This window comes from Salmo trutta, chromosome 2 (genome assembly GCF_901001165.1).
Source record: "Salmo trutta chromosome 2, fSalTru1.1, whole genome shotgun sequence".
Classification (NCBI taxonomy): domain Eukaryota; kingdom Metazoa; phylum Chordata; class Actinopteri; order Salmoniformes; family Salmonidae; genus Salmo; species Salmo trutta.
In genome coordinates, this window is record NC_042958.1 from 18131551 (window position 1) to 18159439 (window position 27889).

At 42.5% G+C, this 27889-nt stretch overlaps 2 protein-coding genes, 1 non-coding gene and 1 pseudogene across 3 annotated transcripts; 2 read left to right on the forward strand and 2 right to left on the reverse strand.

The window, feature by feature from the left end:
* Positions 1–12910, forward strand: part of LOC115152451 (homogentisate 1,2-dioxygenase-like) — a 37551-nt pseudogene extending 24641 nt beyond the window's left edge.
* A 75-nt stretch (positions 12911–12985) lies between these two features.
* On the reverse strand, positions 12986–15012 carry LOC115152444 (NADH dehydrogenase [ubiquinone] 1 beta subcomplex subunit 4). The gene is made up of 3 exons (XM_029697335.1): positions 14794–15012; positions 14064–14207; positions 12986–13152 (listed from the first exon to the last, which is right to left on the reverse strand). The coding sequence occupies exons 1-3, from the start codon at positions 14968–14970 to the stop codon at positions 13090–13092; spliced, it is 384 nt and encodes a 127-aa protein (XP_029553195.1). The 5' UTR covers positions 14971–15012; the 3' UTR covers positions 12986–13089.
* Positions 15013–21546: 6534 nt separating this feature from the next.
* On the reverse strand, positions 21547–23607 carry LOC115152465 (proteasome maturation protein). Its single transcript, XM_029697343.1, has 6 exons — positions 23554–23607; positions 22586–22686; positions 22413–22473; positions 22155–22256; positions 21936–22029; positions 21547–21760 (listed from the first exon to the last, which is right to left on the reverse strand). Exons 1-6 carry the CDS (start codon positions 23554–23556, stop codon positions 21693–21695), a joined length of 429 nt encoding a protein of 142 aa, XP_029553203.1. The 5' UTR covers positions 23557–23607; the 3' UTR covers positions 21547–21692.
* A 205-nt stretch (positions 23608–23812) lies between these two features.
* Positions 23813–23884, forward strand: trnac-gca (transfer RNA cysteine (anticodon GCA)). Its single transcript has one exon. It is a non-coding gene; the product is annotated as a tRNA-Cys (tRNA).
* The last annotated feature ends 4005 nt before the right edge of the window (positions 23885–27889 follow it).

The window sequence follows — 27889 nt, forward strand, 5'->3', positions numbered from 1 at the left end:
TTTTTTCTTTGGATATCTAACCCCTTCTCTCAGAGAGAACCCCCCACATACGTCACGGACGAGTCTGGTCCTAATTGATGCCATATTGAGAAAGAGTATAAATCCATCCCTCCTTTCTTCTTCACTCTATCACGGGACGTGTGGCCGATAGGTTAGGGAGCTAACCTAGTTAAGTTTGGAGATAAATACTTAAGTTTTAACAAGGGTATTGGACATTGAAAACGTATTTGCTTCAGTTGGACAGTTTCCTAAGTAAGCACAATGGTTGGGCTCAAGGTAAGGAGGCATAACTTCAGTAAATATTACCTCCATTTTTGATTAAGCAATGTTCAGGTTATACATTATTGCGGAGATTGACTGTTATTTTTCATTCATTGTTTTCTTCATTATATATATATATATTATATTTTACATATAGTAAAGATAATAATTGTTATTCTTCTGTCATTTGAACGTTTCACTTTATGGGTGATGGAGCTATCAATCGCACCAACAAATGTCAGAAATCTTACAATATGTAAGACTTATGTGTGTAGGCTGTAGTCTGTAGCAGACTTTCGCTGTCAAGTGGTGCGCTGAAGGGGCGTTTCCTTCTGCCCAATCATTGAGCTGGATTCAGCAGATGCTCAGATGTTGAGCCCAAGTCGCTTGTGGAACGCAGAGTTCTGTAGTCTAAACACAGTGGTAGTGTGTGTCTTTTATCAGTTAACGTCAGTTAACATTTATATGATCTATTATATTACCACTGCATTGTTTACTGAGACTTTAGACATTCTTCTCCCCACAAAGTAAAGTAGCCTACTCCGCAAGAAATGTAGATTTATGTGTGCGCGCGCATTATTGGAAACAGACCCGTGCGCTTTTGCAGACCCCGCGATGACTCCGCACCATTTTTTGGGTTTGACCGCGAGCCACGTTCCTAGTGTAGCAGAGAAAGAGAGTAAGAGGGCTCGTCCTGTGGAGTTGCATGCATGTTTGCATTGTGTGACAAGTATGCAAACAGATGACACAAGTAGCACGACTCAACATTGACGCCAATCAAAGTTCTTATCAAAAGCAAAAACACAGGTATAATGTCACAATATCACCCAATATGTCTGTTTTAAAGACTAGGCCTATCACTGTCCAGCCAACCGTCTGTCCCATAATATGTTGCTCTCTTCCAGTACCTGAGTGGGTTTGGGAATGAGTTCTCATGAAGACCCTTGCTGTCCAGGAGCCTTACATGAAGGTCAGGTAACATTCCATAGATGGTTGGTTGCTTAGCAACAAAACGACTCTTGCACAACTATGGGGCAAAACAGATGGGGTTGGCTTAGATTGTTGACAACATGTAAACTATATTTAGACTCCAATGTTTATTGAAAATATACACACATTTGCACAATGAGCATTAGTTGTCTCTCAAATATATACATTGTTACAGTTGTTGGTGAGCTTGAGATTTTTTGGCCAAATTACCACATGACATCAGTCAAACACCTCAATAACGAGCTGAAATGAGCTGAAATGAGCCACTTACGATTCAACACATGGTAGTTTCTTGACATTGTTGCTATCTATCTGGCCATCCAGAATCACAACAACACACAGACTTCTGTCCCTTTGAAGTGCGGGCACTGTTTTTGTGACATCAGCTAACCAGTCTATACCCCTTACTTGTTATCCAGAAACACCCCCTTACACCCACTTTACCACCGGCATAAGGCAGTTTCTCTGGACCTCCGCAAGGTCGGAGTTACCCTGCCCCCCCAAAAAATAAGAACAAATCCAATGCGTCAGCCAGAAAGCCACTTACAAAGTAGGTCTATACAGGGTCGCAACATGGGGTTTAGAAGTGTGGGGGACATAACTTGGCGGTGGTCTGTATTTTTTTAGGGGGGGGGCATCTAAAGCTAATTTCCTGCATTTATACACAATCTAATATGACCCATGGCCCTTCTAGCTGTCTCTAGAACAAAAAGTAAGCAAAAATGTCCACAGTCATCAAGCTAGGTAAGAGATCATTATTAAATACACTACAGTTCAAAAGTTTGGGGTCACTTAGAAATGTCCTTGTTTTTTAAAGAAAAGGCAATTTTTCGTCCATTAAAATAACATCAAATTAATTAGAAATACAGTGTAGACATTGTCAATGTTGTAAATTACTATTGTAGCTGGAAACGGCAGAATTTTAAGGGAATGTCTACATAGTCCCGTTATCAGTAACCATCACTTTTGTGTTCCAATGGCACGTTGTGTTAGCTAATCCAAGTTTATCAGGCTAATTGATCATTAGAAAACCCTTTGCAATTATGTTGGCACAGCTGAAAACTGTTGTTCTGATTAAAGAAGCAATAAAACTGGCCTTCTTTACACTAGTTGAGTATCTGGAGCATCAGCATTTGTGGGTTCGATTACAGGCTCAAAATGGCCAGAAACAAAGAACTTTCTTCTGAAACTCGTCAGTCTATTCTTGTTCTGAGAAATGAAGGCTATTCCATGCGAGAAATTGCCAAGAAACTGAAGATCTCGTACAACGCTGTGTACTACTACCTTCACAGAACAGTGCAAACTGGCTCTAACCAGAATAGAAAGAGGAGTGGGAGGCCCCAGTGCACAACTGAGCAAGAGGACAAGTACATTAGAGTGTCTAGTTTGAGAAACAGACGCCTCACAAGTCCTCAACTGGCAGCTTCATTAAATAGTACCAGCAAAACACCAGTCTCAACGTCAACAGTGAAGAGGCGACTCCAGGATGCTGGCCTTCTAGGCAGAGTTGCAAAGAAAAGCCATATCTCAGACTGGCCAATAAAAAGAAAAGATTAAGATGGGCAAAGAACACAGACACTAGACAGAGGAACTCTGCCTAGAAGGTCAGCATCCCAGAGTCACCTCTTCACTGTTGATCTTGAGACTGGTGTTTTTGGCACAATGATTAACACACGGGACGAGACCGTAATCATCTACGCAATCCACAACGGCACGAAAGCCAATAACACACAGCACAGGTACTCACATGCACCAATGGACATAGTAACAATAATCGACAGCCCAATGGAACCCAAAGGGCACACTTATTCAAGTACAAATCAGTGGGAATAGGAGACAGGTGTGAGTAATGAAAGTTCCAGAGGGATCCGTGACAAGTATGGCAGACCCCCCGGCCAGGACTGAGCAGCCCAGCAGCTAGGGATTGCCTAAATAGGTATCCTCTCTGATGTAGACATGTTTTCAATAGAGACTCCTTTTGTCAAACAGTATTCCATATAAGGCATCCAGACTTTATGAAAGTTGCACAGTATACCCTTAATCTTGTAATAAATCAAATCTAGTGATACATAACTTGACATTTCTGCCATCCATTGTGGGAGGATAACCAACCTGCATTTCTTAGCCGCTATAAATGCTAGGTTACACAGTGTCTTCTGAGAACAGTCTCCAGTATCAACATTTCCAAGCAAACAAAATTAAGGAGAAGGAAGAATCTGTAGACATGCTGAGATAAAATAACATACTCTTTGCCAGAATTCAGACAGCCTTCACAAGACCATAACATATGCAAATATGTCCCCTTTTGTGTTTTATACCTCCAGCAGAAGAATTGTATTTCTGAGTGCATGATAATCAGTTTCACTGGCATATAGAACGTTCTATGGATGGTCTTAAACTGCAGTAATTTATGTCAGATTATATGAAAATGACTGGACATTCTAAAAAATCTGTACCCATTCATTATCGTCAATAGCGCCTCCCAGGTCTTCCTCACGTTTTCGTTTTACGTGTTTTGTGTCATTGGGAAAAGCCTCTATCAACCCTTGATACAGTTTGGAAATCAACTTTAGAGGTTTGTCAGACTGCCTTAAAATAGTTTCAATCTTTGAAGCTTCTTACTTGTCCTGTGTTTGCTGCACAGAGAGAATAAAGTGTTGTATCTGCAAAGGTTATCTGGCTGCCTGACCCTGATGCTCAGATGAGGCATGACAAAGAATTACCTTGGTGAACATTTATAAATTATATTATCCAAGAATATAATCAATGGTTCAATAATTGAAATGACCATTATTCCCAGATCCCAGACTGTAGCCTACCCATCAACTCAAGATGGAACTTTGTATCCATTTACTGATTGTTATAATATACTGCAAAATTCACCTGAGTGCCATGGACTGGTCTTCCCTGTCTGTCTGACCCTGCAGGGAAATCTGTCACCATTTGATTCTGCTAAGACATGATGAGCACAGTGTTGTGTATTGACTGTGCACCATGACAGTGAAGCCTGTAGAGCTGTTTATACCATGTCAGTGTGAAAAGTAGGACATTAGCTAGTGAAACTGACAGATCAACAACGTTACATTGCTATACTGACTAATAAAAACTCGCATTGCGCATAAAAAAGGTCTGAATATCAGTCTTCAATCGTTTGGCTGCTGGTTGCATTGTTTGATTCAGGTCTAGTGTGATTGAAGCAAAAATAATAGCTAACGTTAGTGAGCTAGCTAGCTAGTTACAGTTAGCCAACTAATGGTACAATGGTACATCATCACATTTACTTCTGTTGAAACAGGACAAAACAAAGGCTACAAAACATTTCCATACACACAAGAGCTGTTAGGTACTGCTACCTGACAGATAGCTAGAGGCTAGCTAGAGCTGAACTGGCTGTGGTAGCTACTAGCTAGCTAACTAAACTAGAAGCTAGAAGTTCATTCACTTCAGTGGAGAGGCGATGAAACATTAGCTAACGTAACATGTCAGTTACAATACTAGCTCAGCGCTGGGAATAAATACATTGTTTTTATATCAAACAGCAGTTAACTTGCCAGCTAGATCAGTCAACTAAAAGGTAGCCATTTTCTGCCCTGCTTGCTTTTACGTCTCAGAGAAAAAGCGCAACAAACACAGACAGCAGCTGCCTCTGTTCATCTCTCCCATGCTGGTCCTATACATCAGCATTTCAGAAGCTTTCCCTTCACACAGCTAGCCTGTCCACATGCTCTGTGATGTCCATGCGGTTCTAAACCCAGCCGTCTAAAACCGGAAAATAGCATACCCAACCGCTCTGAGGCATTTCACTGTCCCCAGTGAAAGTTGCACCCCAAGAAACAAATACTTAGCTTCCTGTGGAAGTAAAAAGGTTTATTAATTACTTTTAGGAGGGGTTACTGTCAAAATAATTTATTAAATAACAAAAATAATAGACATTGATGACAGGCGCATGGGCCCCTAGAGCTCATAAGCAGGGGGCTGCGGGGGTGTCCGGTACACCAGTGTACGTTACTCCCTTATAGGAAGTTAAACCCAGCTTTGTTGTCTCAGCAGAACAACCCTCAGGTGTGTCCCTACGGTCTCTACGCTGAACAACTCTCCGGCTACACTTTCACCTGCCCACGGCCAACCAATAAGAGGAGGTATATCATAGTGATTGACAGAAACTTCTCCTTCATCGCTCAGATTGAATAAATAATGGAGTAATACACAGGCCTACACAGAAGTCTCGTTTACACCTGGGGCTAATATGTGAGTTTCATGATCTGATCAATAAGATCTAATCACTATGGTTGCGTTTACACAGGCAGCCCAATTCTGGTCTTTTGCTACTAATTGGTCTTTTGATTCAGCCTATCTGATCAAGGTTTGTCATGTCTACACATTGTATTAAAATATGTCTCATCCATCCACTGTGTCAGCATGAGACCATATTAGCTGGTGCCTCCTTGTATGCAAATTATTTAACAGATATTCGGAATGTATTTATTTTAAGACAATTATTGATGCCATAAGTCAATGGTACTGTCAATGATTTTAGAGGCCAGTATAATGAGGATTTAAATAGTTTATACCTGATTGATATCCAGACACAATGCGTGCCTGGCTACCTCTGGAGGTGGTCAGGACAATCAGATCACAATGTGTCTTTTAATCATCGATATTGTCTAAAAATGTTGGCACAATCAGAACGTGGACAAAGGGCGCATGTTAACACCAGGTATAGGGCAGCAGGTAGCCTAGCAGTTAAGAGCGTTGGGCTAGTAACCAGGGTTGGGTAGTTTACTTTCAAAATGTAATCCGTTACAGTTACTAGTTACCTGTCCAAAATTGTAATCAGTAACGTAACTTTTGGATTACTCAAACTCAGTAACGTAATCTGATTACTTTCAGTTACTTTTTGATTACTTTCCTCTTAAGAGGCATTAGAATAAGACAAAAAAACAATCCAGCAAAGGCATTTGGTTTGTCATCATAGTGGTCTCTGAACAAATTTAAACTTGCGCCTTTTTTTAATCCTGAATTGAATGCCATTGGAAAAACAGAAAGATGTCATAATGTTATCCAATAATCTAATTACAAAATGTTTGCTAGTAACTTAACTGATTACATTTATAGTTTTTTTTGTACATGTGATCAGTTACTCCCCAACCCTGCCAGTAACCGAAAAGTCGCTAGTTTGAATCCCAGAGTCAACTAGGTGAAAAAAAGATGTCCATGTGCCCTTGAGCAAGGCACTTAACCCTGATTGCCCCTGAAAATAGCTCTGTATAAGAGCTTCTGCTAAATGACTAAAATGTAAAAATGTAATAAACAGTACTTTATTCATACACTTAATCATGCACATACACAGACATTATCTCTCTCTTTCCTAACTCCATTTCCTTGTTTCCCAGTTGGTTCTACCGTATCCTGCCGTTTGTCTGTCACAAGCTGTACACCGCAATGCACTGTGGGAGCCTAACAGAGAAGTGGGATGAAGTGGAACCTGACCCTAACCAGGTAGAGAGAGAGAGAAAGAGAGAGAGAAATTAGATGGACAGGGTTTGGAAATGAGACAATGGAGAGAATTAGAGAGCGAGATTAGGCAGGAGAAACAGAGACATTTGGTTTTAATTTTTTTTTTTCTCACTGTCAGCTGCAATTGCTGCCATTCAGCATCATCAAATCCATTAAACCCTCTGGCTTTCCATGATAGTGATTAGCTGTTTCTGGTACAGCCTATCTTCTTTCCTGGGTCTGATTGGTTCTCCCATCTGTCAATCATAGGGTCTGCACACCCTATGTGGAGCAGGAGACACCAAGTCCCGCAACGGGATCAGCATCCACATGTTCACCTGCAACACCTCCACAAACACACAGGTGTGTGTGTTTGTGTTTCCATTGTATGATACCATTATATACATACAGTACTACATACACAATTTGATCCCTCCCATCGTTGATCTTTACAACTCTATGCCCAATATCAAGTTTTTAATCATGTTGTCTCTGCTTTTCAGTTGTTTCAACAACTCAGACGGAGACTTTCTCATTGGTCAGTCAAATATGCCTTTGGTTTTAGAAGTATACATAAACACAATATAACATAAGCAGTCTTAAGTACTCTCCCACTTTCCTCCCTCTCGCAGTGGCCCAGCAGGGGAAGATTCTGATCACTACAGAGTTTGGGAAGATGATGGTGGAACCCAACGAGATCTGCGTCATCCAGGTGAGACGGCAACACCTTTCAATCTCAGCTGTTCCTTTTACCTGTGTCAAGACTCACCTGATTCCTCTAACCTTTTTCTCTCTCTCATCACCTGACTCTCTTACCCATCCTCTTCACCTGTCCATCCCCTCACCGGCATGTTCCCTGTGTGTTGCAGCAAGGAATGCGTTTCAGTGTGGATGTGTTCGGGGAGACCAGAGGCTACGTGTTGGAGGTGTACGGAGCTCACTTTGAGCTCCCCGACCTGGGACCCATAGGTGTGTGTGACACCCGTTCACCCTTCCACGTGTCAATGCCTTGTCAACCCTCTGACTCCGGTGGCGTGGTATGAGGACTGCGAGGTAGACGGCAGGTTACACTGTCATCAACAAGTACCAGGGCAAGCTCTTCTCCAGCCAACAGGTGTGTGTGTGTGTGTGGGGGGACGTGCTTGTTTGTTTCTGCTATGTGCGTGAGTACACACGTGTGTGTCTTTGGGTGCATATGCGCATGTTCTTGCACAAACATTACAATATACAGCATTATAATTAATGATAGTAGCTTGTAATAATGTATACATGGGACACCACTAAGTTTAGCGTTTAGCTAGCCATCCCAACACTGAGGCATAAATTCAATCAGATCAAGCGTTAACGGGCGATAGCCGACACCCGCATAGCTGATGTTTTGGCGGTGACGGAGGTGGAACTGCGTTGGAGCTGTCAAATTGGTGAGCAGCTGCTCTTGTGATCATTGCCATGAAGCCACGCCCATCCCACTCGTATTAGAAGTTCAGAACAAGAAAGTGTAGGCTATATTGAAATAATGAGGATTTCTATCAATCAGGTGTAGATTACATCTCACATTCCAGTGTTACAACTTGTAAACAAGGCTGCATGGGATTTCTCTTAATGCGACAGCCAATGGCATAATATCTGGAGCTGCTTGTGGATTTGACAGCTCTAACATAGTTTCACCTTTGACACGATGCAAACATCAGCTATGCGGATGTCGGCTAAAGTGGATCTGATTGAATCGGGCCCTGAGAAAAGTTGTACAGACTATTAAAGTGAGGCCTATTAGCTGTGAGTTAATACAGAACAGCTATTGGGTTCTATTAGCTGTTAGCTGTGAGTTAATACAGAACAGCTATTGGGTTCTATTAGCTGTTAGCTGTGAGTTAATACAGAACAGCTATTGGGTTCTATTAGCAGTTAGCTGTGAGTTAATACAGAACAGCTATTGGGTTCTATTAGCAGTTAGCTGTGAGTTAATACAGAACAGCTATTGGGTTCTATTAGCAGTTAGCTGTGAGTTAATACAGAACAGCTATTGGGTTCTATTAGCAGTTAGCTGTGAGTTAATACAGAACAGCTATTGGGTTCTATTAGCAGTTAGCTGTGAGTTAATACAGAACAGCTATTGGGTTCTATTAGCTGTTAGCTGTGAGTTAATACAGAACAGCTATTGGGTTCTATTAGCAGTTAGCTGTGAGTTAATACAGAACAGCTATTGGGTTCTATTAGCTGTTAGCTGTGAGTTAATACAGAACAGCTATTGGGTTCTATTAGCAGTTAGCTGTGAGTTAATACAGAACAGCTATTGGGTTCTATTAGCTGTTAGCTGTGAGTTAATACAGAACAGCTATTGGGTTCTATTAGCAGTTAGCTGTGAGTTAATACAGAACAGCTATTGGGTTCTATTAGCTGTTAGCTGTGAGTTAATACAGAATAGCTATTGGGTTCTATTAGCAGTTAGCTGTGAGTTAATACAGAACAGCTATTGGGTTCTATTAGCAGTTAGCTGTGAGTTAATACAGAACAGATATTGGGTTCTATTAGCAGTTAGCTGTGAGTTAATACAGAACAGCTATTGGGTTCTATTAGCAGTTAGCTGTGAGTTAATACAGAACAGCTATTGGGTTCTATTAGCAGTTAGCTGTGAGTTAATACAGAACAGCTATTGGGTTCTATTAGCAGTTAGCTGTGAGTTAATACAGAACAGCTATTGGGTTCTATTAGCAGTTAGCTGCGAGTTAATACAGAACAGCTATTGGGTTCTATTAGCAGTTAGCTGCGAGTTAATACAGAACAGTTATTGGGTTCTATTAGCAGTTAGCTGCGAGTTAATACAGAACAGCTATTGGGTTCTATTAGCAGTTAGCTGCGAGTTAATACAGAACAGCTATTGGGTTCTATTAGCAGTTAGCTGTGAGTTAATACAGAACAGCTATTGGGTTCTATTAGCAGTTAGCTGTGAGTTAATACAGAACAGCTATTGGGTTCTATTAGCAGTTAGCTGTGAGTTAATACAGAACAGCTATTGGGTTCTATTAGTAGTTAGCTGCACATTAACATTGAACTGCCATCCCCAATGATTTAACGTGAAACGCCTGACTGTTCTTCTCAGCAGCAGGCTTCGGTCTCGTCTCCCTTACCAGCCTTAATCACTAATAATTAGTTAGCTCGTCCAGGAGTTCCCGCCAGATACCTGCCTGTCCTTTCAGAAGGGGAGAAAACCTTGCTTGAGTTAAGCTAATTTCAGCATATTTCACTGGGGAATGATTTCCCGCCCTGCTCTGAACGCATCCTGTCGAGCAGGTAATTGGATCGACTCATTTTGTCTGACAGTAGGGGATTTTAAGGAGACAGGGCGAAAGGATGTGTGTATGTGTGTGTGAGGGAGGTAACTGTGGAAACACCTGTGTTAGAGGGAATATTTGCATGGTATATACACCGGACCCTTCTTTCTTTCGTTAACCTCTCTCTACCTCTCTCCATCCAACCCTCTCTTTCTCTCTGTCTCCCTCTCTGGGTTCGGACCAGGTGCTGGGGCTTGCTCTTTCCCCCCACCTAACCTGAGACTGCAGGGAATGTGTGTGTGTCACACACAGATTGGAAGTGGAGTGGGTGGGGCAGGTTCCATCTCTGCTGCGTCTCATCCTGCTGTTTGGTCCTCCTGCAGAGAGATGAAATTGCTCAAATTAACTTATTATTTGCTTGACTGGGCCAATATGTTTTTGTTTTGTGTGTGTCTGTGTGTGTGTGTGTTTTCTTGTGCTACGTTTTTAATCGAGTCTGCCAGAGTTATCACAGGAACTGTAATGCCCAAGAGATTACCTGCCTTGGGGTCCTCAGACCCCCTGGGTGCATGGTGACTGTGTGTGTGTGTGTGTTTGTACTGTATGCAAGTGTGCTAGTGTGTGTTTTATGGTGTATGTCTATGGGAGTAGGCGGAATATATGTGTGTGAGAATGTGTGTGTGCTTGCGCTTGCGCACATATGACAAGGTACATGGGTCAGCCCTGAAGACAGCTTGAGCTGTAATGAATTATATTGATTTTAGAGCTACCATTGAATGTCTCTTTCACAGTGACATTATCAGAACAGCACTGCTATATAAAATTGCTCTGGTTTTAACAATCAAGATGAAGAAATATCTCTACACCGTCTCCCTCTCCCCCCTCTTTCCGAGCCGTGGGTGCTGAAAGTTTGGGAAAGTTTGATTGTGAAGCCAATTACGGCATAATACCTGCTGGAGCTGAGGATCACAAAGAACGGGGTAAATAAAAAAAGAACAGAGAATGAAAAGAGGTACATTGTGTTTTAAATCAGCCCTTATCCTCCCCCTGAGTTCTTTTTTTCATTTTTTCATGCAGCTTTTACGGCTGTTTTTTCAATTCTGAATATCAAGGGCCCTCTTGCCTAAAATGAACATTGGCTTGAGGTAAGGCTACATCTCAAGTTCAAAGGTGCGGTAGACCAAGCGGTGCTGCCGCAGTCCCTGCTATACATTTGTTTATTATTCTGTTTCTTGCGTGTGTGTTTGTAGGATTTCTCTCCCTTTAACGTGGTGGCGTGGCATGGGAACTACACACCGAACAATTACAACCTGGAGAACTTCATGGTAGTCAACTGTGTGGCCTTCGATCATGTGGTGAGAACCTCACACACAAGCAGAAAGTCAGAGGTCCCTCCCCTCTGACCTTCTCCTCCAATGGGTTTTGAGAAGGTGACGAGGAGAGGATGCCAGGAGTATGGAATTGAGATCTTCCCACAAATGCATGCACGTGCACACGCACGCGCACACAAACTTATCCTTCCTCTCCTCCATCTCTGCACCAGGATCCTTCCATCTTCACGGTGTTGACGGCCAAGTCCAGGAATCACCATCGCTGATTTTGTCATCTTCCCCCCGCGCTGGGGAGTGGCTGACCACAGCTTCAGATCCCCCTACTACCACAGTATAATAAACACACTAATAAACACACTTACCCTCAGAAAAAATAACTGAAATAGCTACTTATTATGCTTGTCTTTAGTTCTGTTACTGACACCTTTGTCCGTTCTAGCATGACCCTCTAGTGACTACCTTTCCCCTGTCACTGGTCTCTTTGTGTGTTTTGTAGTAGTGTGTTTGTGTTATGTCAGAGCACCCCCTGTCTGTGTTCCAGGGAACTGTATGAGTGAGTTCATGGGGATGATTAAGAGCCACTATGAGGCCAAGGAGGAGGGCTTCCAGCATGATGACCCCTCACGGTCCTGACGGAGACTGCTTCGAGAAGAACAGCACCACTCCCCTCAAACCAGAGAGGGTGGCCAAGGGGTCCATGGTTACACACACGATGTGATCACAATTCTCGAACAGCTGTACATGGTGGGACATCAAGTAACATCCCTCTTCCTCCCTCCATCTCAGACCTTCATGTTTGAGTAGTCGTTCAGCATGGCGGTAACTAAGTGGGGTCTAGAGACATGTCAGAGCCTGGACAAGAGCTACTGACAGTCACTCCACAAACACTTTGACCCCAACTGGAGGCCCAGCAAACAGCAGAGCAGAGGCAGAACAGTCATTACTTCCCCTAGATCCCCAGAAAATCATCTAGGATTTAATGTAACACGACTACACTGTGGCTCAATACATTTTATACAATGGCATTGTTGAATATTCATTTCTGATTGGCTTGAAGGGCATTCTAGAGCTTGCATTTCCCTATAAAGCACAGTAGCAGGATAAATCAGCATGGTAGAATTCAATGGTTCTAGTTAATTCTTACATGTTCTATGTATGAGGTGCTTTTGAAAGCAGAAGTCGAATTGAAGACATTGCCATTGTTGAATTTGATTTTCATAATAGCGAGCTAGGACTGATGGTTTGGTTAGCTAAACTAGCAAGTCTGTTTGGTTACCAAGACAACTAATGTAACTATCTAGTAAACTTGCTACCTACTTCAGTGGATGTTCCAACTGGAAAATAATGCAACTACGTGGAAGGTTAGTGTCACTCCGGTATCGCGCCGAGGAACACACCGTCAACGTCGTTCATTCCTTTTCCTTAGAACCAATAGCCTGTTGTTGATTATCCCTTAGATATCACTCACAGCGTAATATTGAGTGCTTGGTTCATTTGGTCTATGCTCGTTTCTTTGACCAGTTCATTGATAATGAATGAATGAATACCCTGGAAGTCTTATTAGCGTGTTTTCATTACTTTGCTGCTCATGTCATTCTTAGCCCTTCGATGTTTGTAATGACAGGCAGACACTCATTTTGTTTTCAACAATAAAGGAAGTTTTATTCAGTTACCAATAATAGATACACACTGACATTATCTCTACAACACTTTACATTGGAGGTCCGTGATGAGCAAACTCAGTAGGCGAGCTTGAACTTGCGATCGCAGGTCCCAGCTTTGATCTGCTCCTCCTTCTTGTCCTGGAGACAGAGGGGGGTTAGTGAGGTCCCCATGGCAACAGAGATGGCATCATCACCTAAGCAACTTACTCATCCTCCACTGCTTAGAATATGAATGAATGTCTCATGAATAAATACAGGGTCATTTTTCTTCCTCTCAGTGGAAAAATAGCTGAGGAATTACAGCACAGTGTGACAATGGCACACTCAGTACCAAGGTCTTTGTGACATCTCTCTCTGATTCTGGCACAGATTCAGGGAGAGGATCTCAAGAACAATAGAGGAAGAAGGAAGGGGTGCCTTGTAGACTAAAATGTCACAGACACTACAGAGAATGGTTGCAGAGTAGAAGATGAACTTAGACATGAGCAGCACATATTCTTTCCCCTGACTATAGTTAGGTAGGCCTACTACATTCAAACAGGGCCATCAGACTGTGCCCACTAGTCATCTAATGAACAGACGCAAATGTAGCCTAATACAGCAGTGATGTATGAGACCTCCGAGACAGTATTAAATCACTCTGTTCATTCATCTTAGCTCATCAACATGGTGAAGTGATCATTTTTGCATTATGGGGAGCAAATCTGCTTTGAAGCTTTGTCTGACAATATTTTTAAGGTTTCTCCGCCCCAAAATTGTAAGAAACTAAAGATAGATCTACATGTTTGATCAATCTTCAGCACACTACATAACAGTTGCAAATCAACCCCTAACCCTAGACCAAGGCAAAGGACTATTTCAGTATGATCAATATGGCAATAACTTCACCAAGCCCTCTGATGGGAGGAATGTCCACCATATTGCTCAAATCTATTCAATCCCTTCATATCTAAATAAAGTGCCTTAGTATAGAGGCTAGGGTGGATTTGGAATAGACCCCTAATGTCAGGGAATGAGCAGGATAATGGGTTGTGTCATCTCATCCATACCCTGTCAGTCTTCAGTACGTAGTACAGGACGAAGAGGGGCACCACTCCGAAGAGCCCACCTAGCAGCGACGTCTTCTTGGTGGCTCTGAAGTGGTTGTAGGGGTTGGTGCGTGCGTACACCCAGCGTGTCAATGCAGGGTCTTCCTGTAAACACAAAATAAACAGCATGTAAGTAAGCATTTCTCGGTAAGGTCTACAACAGTTGTATTCGGCACATGTGACAAATAAAAGTTGATGTCAATAATGATGGCCATCCTTTGAGAGTTGATGCCTGTCTTATTGCAGTCAACTACTACGCAGGGCAGAAACGGTTGAATGCACAAACTGTCATGTCGCCCCAGAATACATGATACTGAATGCAACCCAAATGTTTAAATAGTAAAGTGACTATGAAATTCTAACACCAAGGTCACGTCAACTAAAGTAGCGAACGCCAGGCATTAAAAAAAACGGCTTGCCTAACGTTAGCTCGCTTACTCTCAAAAACGTCCTGTGATGTTGCCTGTTGTTGGATTAGTAAATTAGCAAGCTAACTAGTTACGTAGATATACATAAAACGGCATTTAGCTCAAATGCCGAATGCAGGCACAACATTAGCTTGTCGGGTCGGGTTTTCAGTCTGGCTAGCGAATGCTTGCTGGCTACCAAACGTTAGCATTACACTGGTGAACTGTGGGTCTGACATTAGCAAGCTAGCTAGCGTTAGCATGTTAGCTCACTCTGTACTTACAATAAGCTCTTTTCTGTGGGGGTTGTTCAGCTGCATCTGATATTGTCTCTTCAGCTGAGCCCTTAAACCAGCCCTCTCCTCCTCGGCACGTCTCTGGTCCAGCGAAAGGTTGAAATATTCAGCTGGGTCCAACGTTTTTGGCCGAGTGGCCAAGGGCGCTTCTCGGTAGTCCGCCATGTTTGTGAGAAGAGACAGGCAACGTGATTGCCGCAGAATCTCGCGTTATCTCTTCCAGCAATTATGTTTCCCATGGCAACACGAAGCGTTCAGAAATCTAATCAAATCAAACTTTATTTGTCACATGCGCAGAATACAACAAGTGTAGACTTTACCTTGAAATGCTTAGTTACAAGCCCTTAACCAACAGCGCAGTTCAAGAAGAAGAAAATATTTACCAAGTAGACTCAAATAAAAAGTCATAATTAAAAGTGACACAATAAGAATAACAACAACGAGGCTATATACAGGGGCACCGGTACCGAGTCCACACCGGACTGTCAACTTTTGAGTGCCGAACAAATTCTTCCAAACGTCAAAGTCCGATATATTTTACTTACAGTGCGTTACAATATACATACAATATTTACCAGCAGCATACCACCCTGCATCCCATTGCTGGTTTGCTTCTGAAGCTAAGCAGGGTTTGTCCTTGATGGAAGACTGGAAGTGGTGTTGGAGGGCCAGTAGGAGGCACCCTTTCCTCTGGTATAAATAAAAATCCCAATGCCCCAGCGTAGTGATTGTGGATATTTCCCTGTGGGGTGCTGTCTACTGGATGGGGCATTAAACGGGTTCCCTGACTCTCTGTGGTCACTAAAGATCCCACGGCACTTATTGTAAGAGTGGGTGTTAACCCTGGTGTCCTGGCTAAATTCCTAATCATCCACATTTTACAATTGACTCATTCATCCCTGTAACTCTTCCCCAGGTTGTTGCTGTAAATGAGAATGTGTTCTCAGTCAACTTACCTGGTAAAATAAGGGTAAAAAAATGAATGTTCTAATACCATGACAATGCTTGAACCAAATCAGGAGACCACTTTTGACATCTGGGAGAAAAAAAACGAAAAAAAAAACGATTTTGGGTGTAGTTAGTTGCCTTTTAATTCAAGTGTGCAGGCACCTAGCACTGTTGATTTGGTTAGCAGTGTTTCTGTTGTACATGAGAAGGAGTTTGCAAAATAAATGGCCACTGGATTGAAACATAACATAGGCTACTTTGTAGCTAGTTAACATTTATTAGAGAATGTTTTTGGGAAAGCCTTTCCATCCACCAGAAGACGATTAAGCCTATCATTAGCATCGCTATATTTTTCCTTTTCCTTAATTGTTTGACACCTAAACGCAGTAGTGGAAAAAGTACTTAATTGTCATACTTGAGTAAAAGTAAAGTTACCTTAATAGAAAATGACTCAACAAAAAGTGAAAGTCACCCAGTAAAATACTACTCGAGTAAAAGTCTAAAAGTATTTGGTTTTAAATGTACTTAAGTATTAAAAGTAAATGGAACTGCTAAAATGTACTTAAGTATCAAACGTAAAAGTTAAAACCATTTCAAATGGTTCCACTTCCACTACACCACTTTGATAGGTATCAGTGGGGATTAAGAAGTGAGTATACCCAAAGCCCTCTGACAAATTAGGGGCTATACAGTGTATACCCACCACTACAACACTGGATGTCATGGCACACCCTTTATGTATCCAGTCATTGTATTGTTTCCCTTGTAGCACAGCTGCGGGAAGTAGTTTGGGGGTGGGGGTGCTGCGATATAGATATACAGTACCAGACAAAAATTAGAACCCACCTACTCATTCAAGGGTTATTCTTCATTTTTCTATTTTCTACATTGTAGAATAATAGTGAAGAAGTCAAAATTACGAAATAACACATATGGAATCATGTAGTAACCAAAAAAGTGTTAAACAAATCAAAATATATTTGACTTTTTTGAGATTCTTCAAAGTAGCCACCCTTTGCCTCGATGACAGCTTTGCACACTCTTGGCATTCTCTCAACCAGCTTCACCAGGAATGCTTTTCCAACAGTATTGAAGGAGTTCCCACATATGCTGAGCACTTGTTGGCTGCTTTTCCTTCACTCTGCGGTCCAACTCATCCCAAACCATCTCAATTGACTTACCTAGTTAAATAAAGGTTAAATAAAATAAAATCTGGGTTGAGGTCGGGTGATTGTGGAGGCCAGGTCATCTGATGCAGCACTCCATCACTCTCCTTCTTGGTCAAATAGCCCTTACACAGCCTGGAGGTGTGTTGGGTCATTGTCCTGTTGAAAAACCAATGGCAGTTCCACTAAGTGCAAACCAGATGGGATGGCATATCACTGCAGAATGCTGTGGTAGCCATGCTGGTTAAGTGTGCCTTGAATTCTAAATAAATAACTGACAGTGTCACCAGCAAAGCACCTCCACACCATCACACCTCCTCCTCCATGTTTCACGGTGGGAACCACACATGAAGAGATCATCCGTTCACCTGTTCTGTGTCTCAGAAAGACACGGTGGTTGGAAACCAAAAATCTCCAATTTAGACTCATCAGAATGAAGGATAGATTTCCACCGGTCTAATGTCCATTGATCATGTTTCTTGGCCCAAGCAAGTCTCTTCTTCTTATTGGTGTCCTTTAGTAGTGACTTCTTGCAGCAATTCAACCATGAAGCCCTGATTCACGCAGTCTCCTCTGAACAGTTGATGTTGAGATGTGTCTGTTACTTGAACTCTGTGAAGCATTTATTTGGACTGCAATTTCTGAGGCTGGTAACTCTAATGAACTTACCCTCTGCAGCAGAGGTAACTCTGGGTCTTCCTTTCCTGTGGCGGTCCTCATGAGAGCCAGTTTCATCATAGAGCTTGATGGTTTTTGCGACTGCACTTGAAGAAACGTTCAAAGTTCTTGAAATGTTGTGGATTGACTGACCTTCATGTTTTAAAGTAATGACGGATTGTAATTTCTCTTATTTTAGCTGTTCTTGCCATAACATGGACTTGGTCTTTCACCAAATAGGGCTATCTTCTGTATACCCCCCCATACCTTGTCACAACACAATTAATAGGCTCAAACACATTGAGGAAAGAAACTTTTAATAAGGCACCCCTGTTAATTGAAATGCATTCCAGGTGACTACCTCATGAAGCTGGTTGCGAGAATGCCAAGAGTGTGCAAAGCTGTCATCAAGGCAAAGGGTTGCTACTTTGAAGAATCTCAAATGTAAAATACATTTTGATTTGTTGAACACTTTTTTGGTTACTACATGATTCCATATGTGTTATTTCATAGTTTTGATGTCTTCACTATTATTCTACAATGTAGAAACTAGTAAAAATGAAGAAAAACCTTCGAATGAGTAGGTGTGTCCAAACTTTTGACCGGTACTGTACATATATGCTGTGGAAGAAATTAAGAGACGACTGCAAAATTATCAGTTTCTCTGATTTTACTATTTATAGGTATGTGTTTCGTTAAAATGAACATTTTAGTTTTTTTCTATAACCTACTGACATTTCTCTCAAATCCCAAATAAAAATATTGTCATTTAGAGCATTTATGTGCAGAAAATGACAACTGGTCAAAATAACTAAAAAGATGCAGCGTTGTCAGACCTCGAATAATGCAAAGAAAATAAGTTCATATTCATTTTTAAACAACACAATGCTAATGTTTTAACTTAGGAAGAGTTCAGAAATCAATATTTGGTGAAATAACCCTGATTTTCAATCACAGATTTCATGCGTCTTGGCATGCTCTCCACCAGTCTTTCACATTGATGTTGGGTTACTTTATGCCACTCCTGGCGCAGAAATTGAAGCAGCTCAGCTTTCTTTGATGGCTTGTGACCATCCATCTTCCTCTTGATCACATTCCAGAGGTTTTCAATGGGGTTCAGGTCTGGAGATTGGGCTGGCCATGACAGGGTCTTGATCTGGTGGTCCTCCATCCACACCTTCATTGACCTGGCTGTGTGGCGTGGATCATTGTCTTGCTGGAAAAAACAATCCTCAGAGTTGGGGAACATTGTCAGAGCAGAAGAAAGCAAGTTTTCTTCCAGGACAACCTTGCACATGGCTTGATTCATGCGTCCTTCACAAAGATAAATCTGCCCGATTCCAGCCTTGCTGAAGCACCCCCACATCATCACTGATCCTCCACCAAATTTCACAGCGGGTGTGAGACACTGTGGCTTGTAGGCCTCTCAAGGTCTTGCACCCACTGTTATTCCACCAAATATTGATTTCTGAACTCTTCCTAAGTTAAACCATTAGTAATGTGTTGTTTAAGAACTTATTTTCTTTGCATTATTCGAGGTCTGACAACACTGCATATTTTTTTGTTATTTTGACCAGTTGTCATTTTCTGCAAATAAATGCTCCAAATGACAATATTTTTATTTGGAATTTGGGAGAAATGTCAGTGGTTTATATATATAAAAAAAATGTTCATTTTACCCAAACACATACCTATAAAAAGTAAAACCAGAGAAACTGATACAGTGCATTCAGAAAGTATTGAACCCCTTCACTTTTTCCACATTTTGTTACATTACAGCCTTATTCTAAAATCGATTTAAATGTTTTTTTCCCTCATCAATCTATACACAATACCCCATAATGAGAGGAAAAACTGGTTTTAAAATAAAAAAATTAAATATGATAATTACATAAGTACTCAGACCCTTTACTCAGTACTTTGTTGAAGCACCTTTGACAGCGATTACAGCCTTGAGTCATATTGGGTATGACGCTACAAGCTTGGCACACCTGTATTTGGTGAATTTCTCCCATTCTTCTCTGAAGATCCTCTCAATCTCTGTCAGGTTGGATGGGGAGCGTCACTGCACAGCTATTTTCAGGTCACTCCAGAGATGTTCGATCGGGTTCAAGTCCGGGCCCTGGCTGGGCCACACAAGGACATTCAGAGACTTGTCCTGAAGCAACTTCTGTGTTGTCTTGGTTGTGTGTTGAGGGTCATTGCCCTGTTGGAAGGTGAACCTTCACCCCAGTCTGAGGTGCTGAGCAGTTTGGATCTGGTTTTCATCAAGGATCTCTGTACCATGCACCGTTCAACTTTCCCTTGATCCTGACAAGTCTTCCAGTCCCTGCCGCAGAAAAAATCCTCACAGCATAATGCTGCCACCACCATGTTTCACCGTAGGGATGGTATTGGCCAGGCGATGAGTGGTGCCAGGTTTCCTCCAGACATGACGCTTAGCATTCAGGCCAAAGAGTTCAATTTTGGTTTCATCACACCAGAGAATCTTGTTTCTCATGGTCTGAGTCCTTTAGATGCCTTTTGGCAAACTCCAAGTGGGCTGTCATGTGCCTTTTACTGAGGAGTGGCTTCTGTCTGGCCACTCTACCATAAAGGCCTGATTGGTGGAATGCTGCAGAGATGGTTGTCCTTTTGGAAGGTTTTCCCATCTCCACAGAGGAACTCTGGAGCTCTGTCAGAGTGATCATCGGGTTCTTGGTCACCTCCCTGACCAAGGCCCTTCTCCCCCTGATTGCTCAGTTTGGCCAGCTCTAGGAAGAGACTTGGTGGATCCAAACTTCTTCCATTTAAGAATGATGGAGGCCACTGTGTTCTTGGGAACCTTCAATGCTGCTGACATGTTTTGGTACACTTCTCCATATCTGTGCCTTGACACAATCCTGTCTCGTAGCTCTACAGACAATTCCTTCGACCTCATGGCTTGGTTTTTGCTGACATGCAGTCAACTGTGGGACTTTATATAGGCAGGTATGTGCCTTTCAAAATCATGTCCAATCAATTGAATTCACCACAGATGGACTCCAATCAAGTTGTAGAAACATCTCAAGGATGATCAATGGAAACAGGATGCACCTGAGCTGAATTTCTAGTCTCATAGCAAATGGTCTGAATACTTATGGAAATAAGTTATTTCTGCTGATCCTGGAGAGCCACCTGGGGCTGCTCCTTCTACTCCTGCTAAGACTGTGGCCTCCTGCTCCCTGGATGAAACAGTAAGGGTCAGTTAGGAAATCAATCTTTCCTATTCAAGAAGACCTATTCTGACTGTATTAAGGTAGTGTGTGCCATCATGTTTGTAGACATTTCCTTATTATGAAGGTGTGGGACCTGCAGACTGAAAGGTGCAGCTACACACTGCGCAGCCACTCTAGTGTAGACAGTGTTGAGTTCCTCCCCTCTGCTGATAAGTCCCTGTGGGACACCTGTGGGCTCAAGACACTCTACGGCTGCCGCAGCTCCATTAACCATGCTTCCTTCAGCCCTGCCGGCGACTTGCGATTCTTGTTGTGCTTTCATGCTATGTGACATCAGGATGTGCTCACCAGAGACATAGCCTCAGTCTAGCAACCAGGTGGATTTCAGCCCGTCTTGCCGGATGCTGGCGGTTGCAGGGCATGACGGTAAGGTGAGGGTGGTGGATCTGGTGTCCTCACAGGTGGCGTGTGTGCTGAAGCACGAGGGCGCTGTGCAGTGTTGTTTTTGATCACAAGGGGGAGTACCTACTGTCAGGGGCATCTGATGAACAGATGTGTGGTCCTAATGGATAAGATGAATCGTTAAGAGAGTTAAACCTACACACAATCAATGTACCAAATAAGGACCACTAACCATTGCTCAGTGCAACAAATCTTGCCTTTGTATGAACATATATATTTTTTGATGCATCGCGTGCGTCGGTGTGTATTTCTAGAAATTAAGTACAACAAAAACATTACCACACACCAGTAACAAATCAACAACATCATGGTTGAGTTATAGGATTTATTAGAAACAAAAGAATCCAATGATACAAAAGTCACGAGAAAGTAAGTGACTATCTTTAAAGCAGAAGCAATGTCACATGGTAACTCGTTAACAGCGGGTAAACACAAACGTCCTGGGGTCGGACGGCTCTTACATCATGCCCAGCTTATACTCCACCATGATGTGGGGCTCACCCATCATCTCACTCTGGGCTGGATCTGCAAGGAGATGGACACAAAATGGTGGTGAACTCGCACCATTTTCACATCAGAAAAACAACATGGTCGTGAGTTCTCATCAGCTTCACTTCAACTGTGTTCCCTGTTGGCTTTAGTTCCTGATCATTTTTCTGCTCTCCTCCTTTGTAGAAAACCTATTGTTAGTGTGTCTTACCGTTGAGGATGTCCTCAAAGCTGATGCTCTCATCGTTCCCTTTGAGAGTGTCCAGAGCCAGGTGTGAGCTCTGCAGGAACGGCAGGCGCTGGATCTGAGATGGGGAGGAAAGAGGGAAGGTATACGTTGGTAAGTTATTTATTGCAATTGCTCAGACACTGTTCCTTGTTTTCAATGAAGATCAGAGATATGCTATTGTGTGTGAGAGGTTGTGTATACCTGTCTGGCTGCCCTGTACTCCATCTGTAGTTTGAGGGGAGCGTGGAGGCCCTGGATGTTTCTGAGGGTAGAGAAGTTCATCTTGTCCTGGTTCAGCTGAAACTGCAGGGAGAGGAGAAAACAATCAATGCTGGAGCTAAAGTAGCAGAGGTGGTTAGGAGATAATACAAGTCTTCAGGCATTTAACTCCCAGAAAAGATGCATAAACTGTAGCTCAGTAAAATAGGACCTTGTGTGTAAAATGTGTTGGTCACTCACATTCTTTTCTGAAAGCTCCAACGCATGGCTGGGAAGCAGCTCATTTTTCACACTGCTAAATCTGAGAGAGAAACAGAGGGAGAGGTGAAAACTGCAGTTATATCAAAAACTGATAGTTTAGCTAGTTACATAGTTTGAGATAAATGAGTGTCCAACACAGAGACAGTACTCACCCGCTCCTGAGTGTGTCCTGAACGCCATAAGCCCCAACCTGTGGACCCATGCCCGTCACCGGTACACTGTCCCTCAGCTGTGATCGCAGTCCACGGGTATTCTGGAGACGAACAACAGAACACAACTCGATTAGAATTATAACAGAGGCATAGTAACGCTTTACTGCAACCCAAACAACCGAGTTAACTTCAGCGAGTTGCTACATTGTTAGTTGTCACGAAAAAAAGACAGGCCGGATGATAATTGGCGCGTTACTATGTAGCTAACGTTAGCTAGTTAATGGTCTAAACTCACCAAAGGCGTTCGTGATTTATTTTAGAAAGCATTGTTTTTCATTAAAATGACCCAAACGAAGCATGGCAGGCGGGTTGTCCGCTTTGACGCCTCACTCAATTAGAACGTCTGTGTTTTCGCTGGCGCTGTAGTAGTCACAAAACAATACACATTGTCATCATTCACTTTTCCGAAATCATTTAAATTGGAAGAGGTAGTAATGTGTTGAGGCGTTACCATACATGCTAAATTAGACAAATTCACCCACTTGTGGAAACAACATCGCTATCAGCGAAGAATATTGGAAACATGGCCTAGCCTGTTAGCATACAGCCACTGCTCTGCCTGTCCCGTCCTTTCCACCCGTCTCGCCCTGCTTGCTTCACCAGCTTCTGTTGAGGTTTTCGGCTTCTGATTTGTTTTTCGCGTAAGTTAGATACATTAACCAAACCGACATAGCTATCTAACGTTGGCTCCCTCATCGCTGCTAGTTAGCGTTAGCTAGCTCCTCGCTCACTGGCACGAGTGACTACTCGAAATCAAAACGTCTCTACAAATACAGCTAGCAATAAAGGTCCAGAACCCCACGATTCATTGGTATTTCGTATAAACAATATAGTTATCTCGCACAAATATCAACTTTACACATTTACTGTATTAATTAAACAACAATTGTTGCTAATATGATAGCTACCATTGTCGCTCTGATGCGGCTGTTTTCACTTTCAGTACAAAACTTCCGGTTGGGGTTTCGTTAGTTTTACGACACATCCGAATCAGATGAAAGAAATACAACCAGGCTAGTAGAAGGAAATAAAAAAGGAAAGAACGTTTGCTGTTGTTTAAACTATTGTTGTGTTGTTTACATGTGTTCGTATATAGTTTATAACTCTTTATACACAGTTAGGTAGATGTATCTTTATATATGAATTCATTTTCACCCATTACAGCTTGGGGGTATAGCTCAGTGGTAGAGCATTTGACTGCAGATCAAGAGGTCCCCGGTTCAAATCCGGGTGCCCCCTCATTTTTTTGTGTCCTTCTTTGAGTGATAATTTGAACATGAATAGGTATAATATTTCGAAGCACATTGTCTCTGGTTTACCTACATCTGATGTCCTTAGACCTATTACAGTTGTTAAACGATGGTGTAGAAAAAATATAGAATACACTCCTACACTTATGACTACAAATATATAAAATGTAGTATCAACATGGCTCAATTGGTAGAGCATGGTGTTTGCAACGTCAGGGTTGTGGGTTCGATTCCCACGGGGGACCAGTGCCGACTAGTGTGGAGAAAAAATGTATGAAATGTATACATTTACTACTGTAAGTTGCGCTGGATAAGCGCGTCTGCTAAATGACTAAAAACATAAAGTGACTTTCACCACTTTGCTTTATTTCTCTTCACATTTAATTGAATCTCATTGCATACGATCATGGTTTAGTTGTCTCTGCTAGTCTGTATTGCAATTTTCTGGTCTGTTCAGTGATCCAGTCAACCAGCCAGCCATTCAGTCAGTCAGAGAGATTGGCCTGGAGGATACTGAGGTGACTGAACTGAGCTGCACTTCCTAACCTCCTGCCAAATGTATGACCATATTAGAGACACATTCTCCCTCAGATTACACATATCCACAAAGAATTCGAAAACAAACCCAATTTTGATAAACTCCCATATCTACTGGGTGAAATACCGGTGTGCCATCACAGCAGCAAGACATGTGACCTGTTGCCACAAGAAAATGGCAACCAATGAAGAACAAACACCATTGTAAATACAAACAATATTTATGTTTATTTATTTTCCCTTTTGTACTTTAACTATTTGCACATCGTTACAACACTGTATATAGACATAATATGACATTCGAAATGTCTTTATTCTTTTGGAACTTCTGTGAGTGTAATGTTGCTGTTAATTTTTATTGTTTATTTCACTTATGTTTATTATCCACTTCACTTGCTTTGGCAATGTTAACATATGTTTCCCATGCCAATAAAGCCCTTAAAATCGAAATTGATAGAGGGACGGAGAGAGAGAGAGTTGTTACTCCCTTTGACCACAGGGGGATGCTATAATCCCGCTGAAGTTGTTGGTTTGATTATAATGTGCCATAACTCAAGGAATAAATAATTGTACATTTGCAAGACTCAGAGGAATTACTGGCGCACACATCCCTCCAGTCATGAATATACCTTCAGAAATGTGAAAAAAACATTGTTGCTTTGGGTACACTGCATTGCAGCTGTCTCAACGAATTGAGGAAGATGTTCATAATGTTTCGTATACTCAATGTAGATTAGCAATAATGACGCTGTTTGAGGCATACAGATCAGCGAATATCATAGTGAGTGGTGCTATTCCAGGTAAGGATGCTCACTAACTCACATCTGCTTCAGCCACTTGAGCTTCCTCCTCTTCTTCCTCCTCTTCACGTGCTGCTGACTGCAGTTTGGAGTGGTAGAACTCAACCTTCCTGCCATTGGTCCCCAATGTGATGATGTCACCTAACAGAGCAACCTGAACCAATAGACTTCTCAAATTATAATCTTCTTTCACAGAGGGGCTGAGTACTGCACTAAAGCAATGATGACAACACAGTATCTCTCTTCGAGGTACCAACCATATCATACCGAACCCATATACGATATAGTGTGATATCATGTGGTCTGAACTTCTGCCCCACCTTCACAGAGAGCAGTCTCCAGCCGTTGTTCTCTATGTGGCAGTACCAGCCAGCCTGTTCGTCCTGCAACAGGGGCCTCTGGTTGTATTTTTGCCTGGGGATGGGCCTCCTGCCTGGGGGAGGGTGTGTAGTCTTTGGGGCTATTGGCACACATGTCGTGGGTGTAGATCTAAATAGTAGATCTTATAGTAGATGCTCAGGGGAAATGTGGTCTATGTGGGGAAAGACAAACAAATCTCACATTAGCATGCACACATCTATTTGTATTGCATAAATCATCACAGATAGGTTTTTAAATCAATTCCGGCACAAGTATTGTGAGTGATAGATATTTTTTCTGCATTTTTAGCACTGTCAAAATGAACACCCCTCCCAGTCTGAATCTGATGTGGACTCCTGCCGCAGCATCCAGAATATCTCTCTGCAATAACAACCATAGTACTGTAACGACCCTGGGTTTATAAGCGCGGAAATCGACTCTGCCGTGCGAGCATGCTTTTGCGGCACAGTCGATAGCGCGCCGGACTTCGGGCTTGAAGGTCGAGGGTTCGAGACCTGCTCCCTGCCTGTTCATTACAGTACCATTCATAATGGTCAATGTGTGTGTGTGTGTGTGTGTGTGTGTGCATAGGGTGCTACCTCACTGGGATTTACTTTTTTGAGCAGGAGTCGAGGGTCTCCCTGGTTACAGAACCTCACAAGGTTCTTGAAGTACTAGAAAACGTGTGTATCCTACATATAGGAGATGGAGAGGTTACACAGTCTGTGTGTGAATGTGTGTGTGTTCATATTGTGGTGCCACCCACCACGTGTCTTCTCCAAGTCCTCTGTATCATCCTGGCAACCCTGTGGTAGACCCTCTGAGGCCGGCGGTCCAGCTCCATCGTATCCTCCCCTGCAGGAGGGTCCTCCACTGGGGAGGAAGTTGGAGCACTGGGGGATCAGGGTGGAGCATAGGTTAGAGCAGTGGTTCCCAGTCAGGGGTATCAGGACCCAGTAGGGGGGACTTGGCCTATCCACAGGGGTACTTGAGAAGACTCATGAGACCATAGTACTACTAGTAAAATACACATGTGGAGGTACTTGAAGGGTACTCCGGGCTGAGCAGAATTCAGTTGGTGGTACAGTAACCGATAAAGGTTGGGAACCACTGGGTTAGAGAGGGGGTCCATAAATGGTGGGCTGAGATCAATGGTTAAAGTGGGGGGGGGGGGGGGGGCTGACTGGTACTAAGATCCTACACTTTTAATATTTGATTGGTGGCACCTCTCTTATACCTACTCTAGAATAGCTGATATATTGCATGGTAACTTGAGTGGTTAGGTGGTGGAGGCCTACACTGTATTAAATGTTAAGTTTGAGAAGAACTTCTGCTAACCTTTCCATTACCTACATTCTTATCCATGCTTATGAACTGGAGCTATGACTGTGACTGAAGTTGAACTGGCTAAATACAAAGAACATCAAAGGACTGTTGTTATGCACAGGTCACAATGGACAATATAAGCAGCAAAACAGGACGAATCCAGATACCCGCAGAAAATGCATTGGAAAATGACAGACACGGGCAAGTGACTCACTCAGCAACTGCATTGGAAAACTTTCGCATCTGCTACCCCAAACTGCCCACACTTGCACTTTGATGACCCACACATTCCTTCCAATTACACACATCATTTACCCTAAATGTTCATAGATAACAGTTATAATTTGTTTCTGTCACATATATTTGCGATACATGGTCGAACCGTAGGCCTATGTTAGGGTGTTAGGTCACATGACAAAATCTGGACACTGAGCGAGAAGTCTACTGTTTGACGCTGGTGCTCACTTACCCCTTTAAGGTCAATGTCCACACGGAAATCGAATTAGCATAATAACCTCCATAATAATCCGTCAGTTTAAGATAGAGATACACCAGCTCGTCGAACATCTAATTTCAAAATCATTGGCATTAATATGGAGTTGGTCCCCCTTTGCTGCTATAAAATAATCCACTCTTCTGGGCTTTCCACTATATGTTGGAACATTGCTGTGGGGACTTGCTTCCATTCAGCCACAAGAGCATTAGTGAGGTCGGGCACTGATGTTGGGTGATTAGGCCTGGCTCGTAGTCACCGTTCCAATTCATCCAAAAGGTGTTTGATGGGGTTGAGGTTAGGGCTTTGTGAAGGCCAGTCAAGTTTTTACACACCGATCTCGAAACACTATTTCTGTATGAACCTCGCTTTGTGCACTGGGGCATTGTCATGCTGAAACAAGAAAGGGCCTTGTTTCAGCAACTGTTGCCACAAAGTTCACAGAATCGTCTAGAATGTCATTGTATGCTGCAACGTT

Excerpts from the sequence above, each read along its gene's own strand:
- LOC115152444 (XM_029697335.1), bottom strand. The coding sequence starts at position 14,970 with ATGGCGGACTACCGAGAAGCGCCCTTGGCCACTCGGCCAAAAACGTTG. Across the intron at positions 14,208-14,793 it reads CCCACAGAAAAGAGCTTATT|GAAGACCCTGCATTGACACG; the intron begins GTAAGTACAGAG and ends TTGTGTTTACAG. Across the intron at positions 13,153-14,063 it reads ACGTACTGAAGACTGACAGG|GACAAGAAGGAGGAGCAGAT; the intron begins GTATGGATGAGA and ends CTCTGTCTCCAG.
- LOC115152465 (XM_029697343.1), bottom strand. Across the intron at positions 22,474-22,585 it reads CAGGACACACTCAGGAGCGG|ATTTAGCAGTGTGAAAAATG; the intron begins GTGAGTACTGTC and ends TTTCTCTCTCAG. Across the intron at positions 22,030-22,154 it reads AGTACAGGGCAGCCAGACAG|ATCCAGCGCCTGCCGTTCCT; the intron begins GTATACACAACC and ends TCCCCATCTCAG.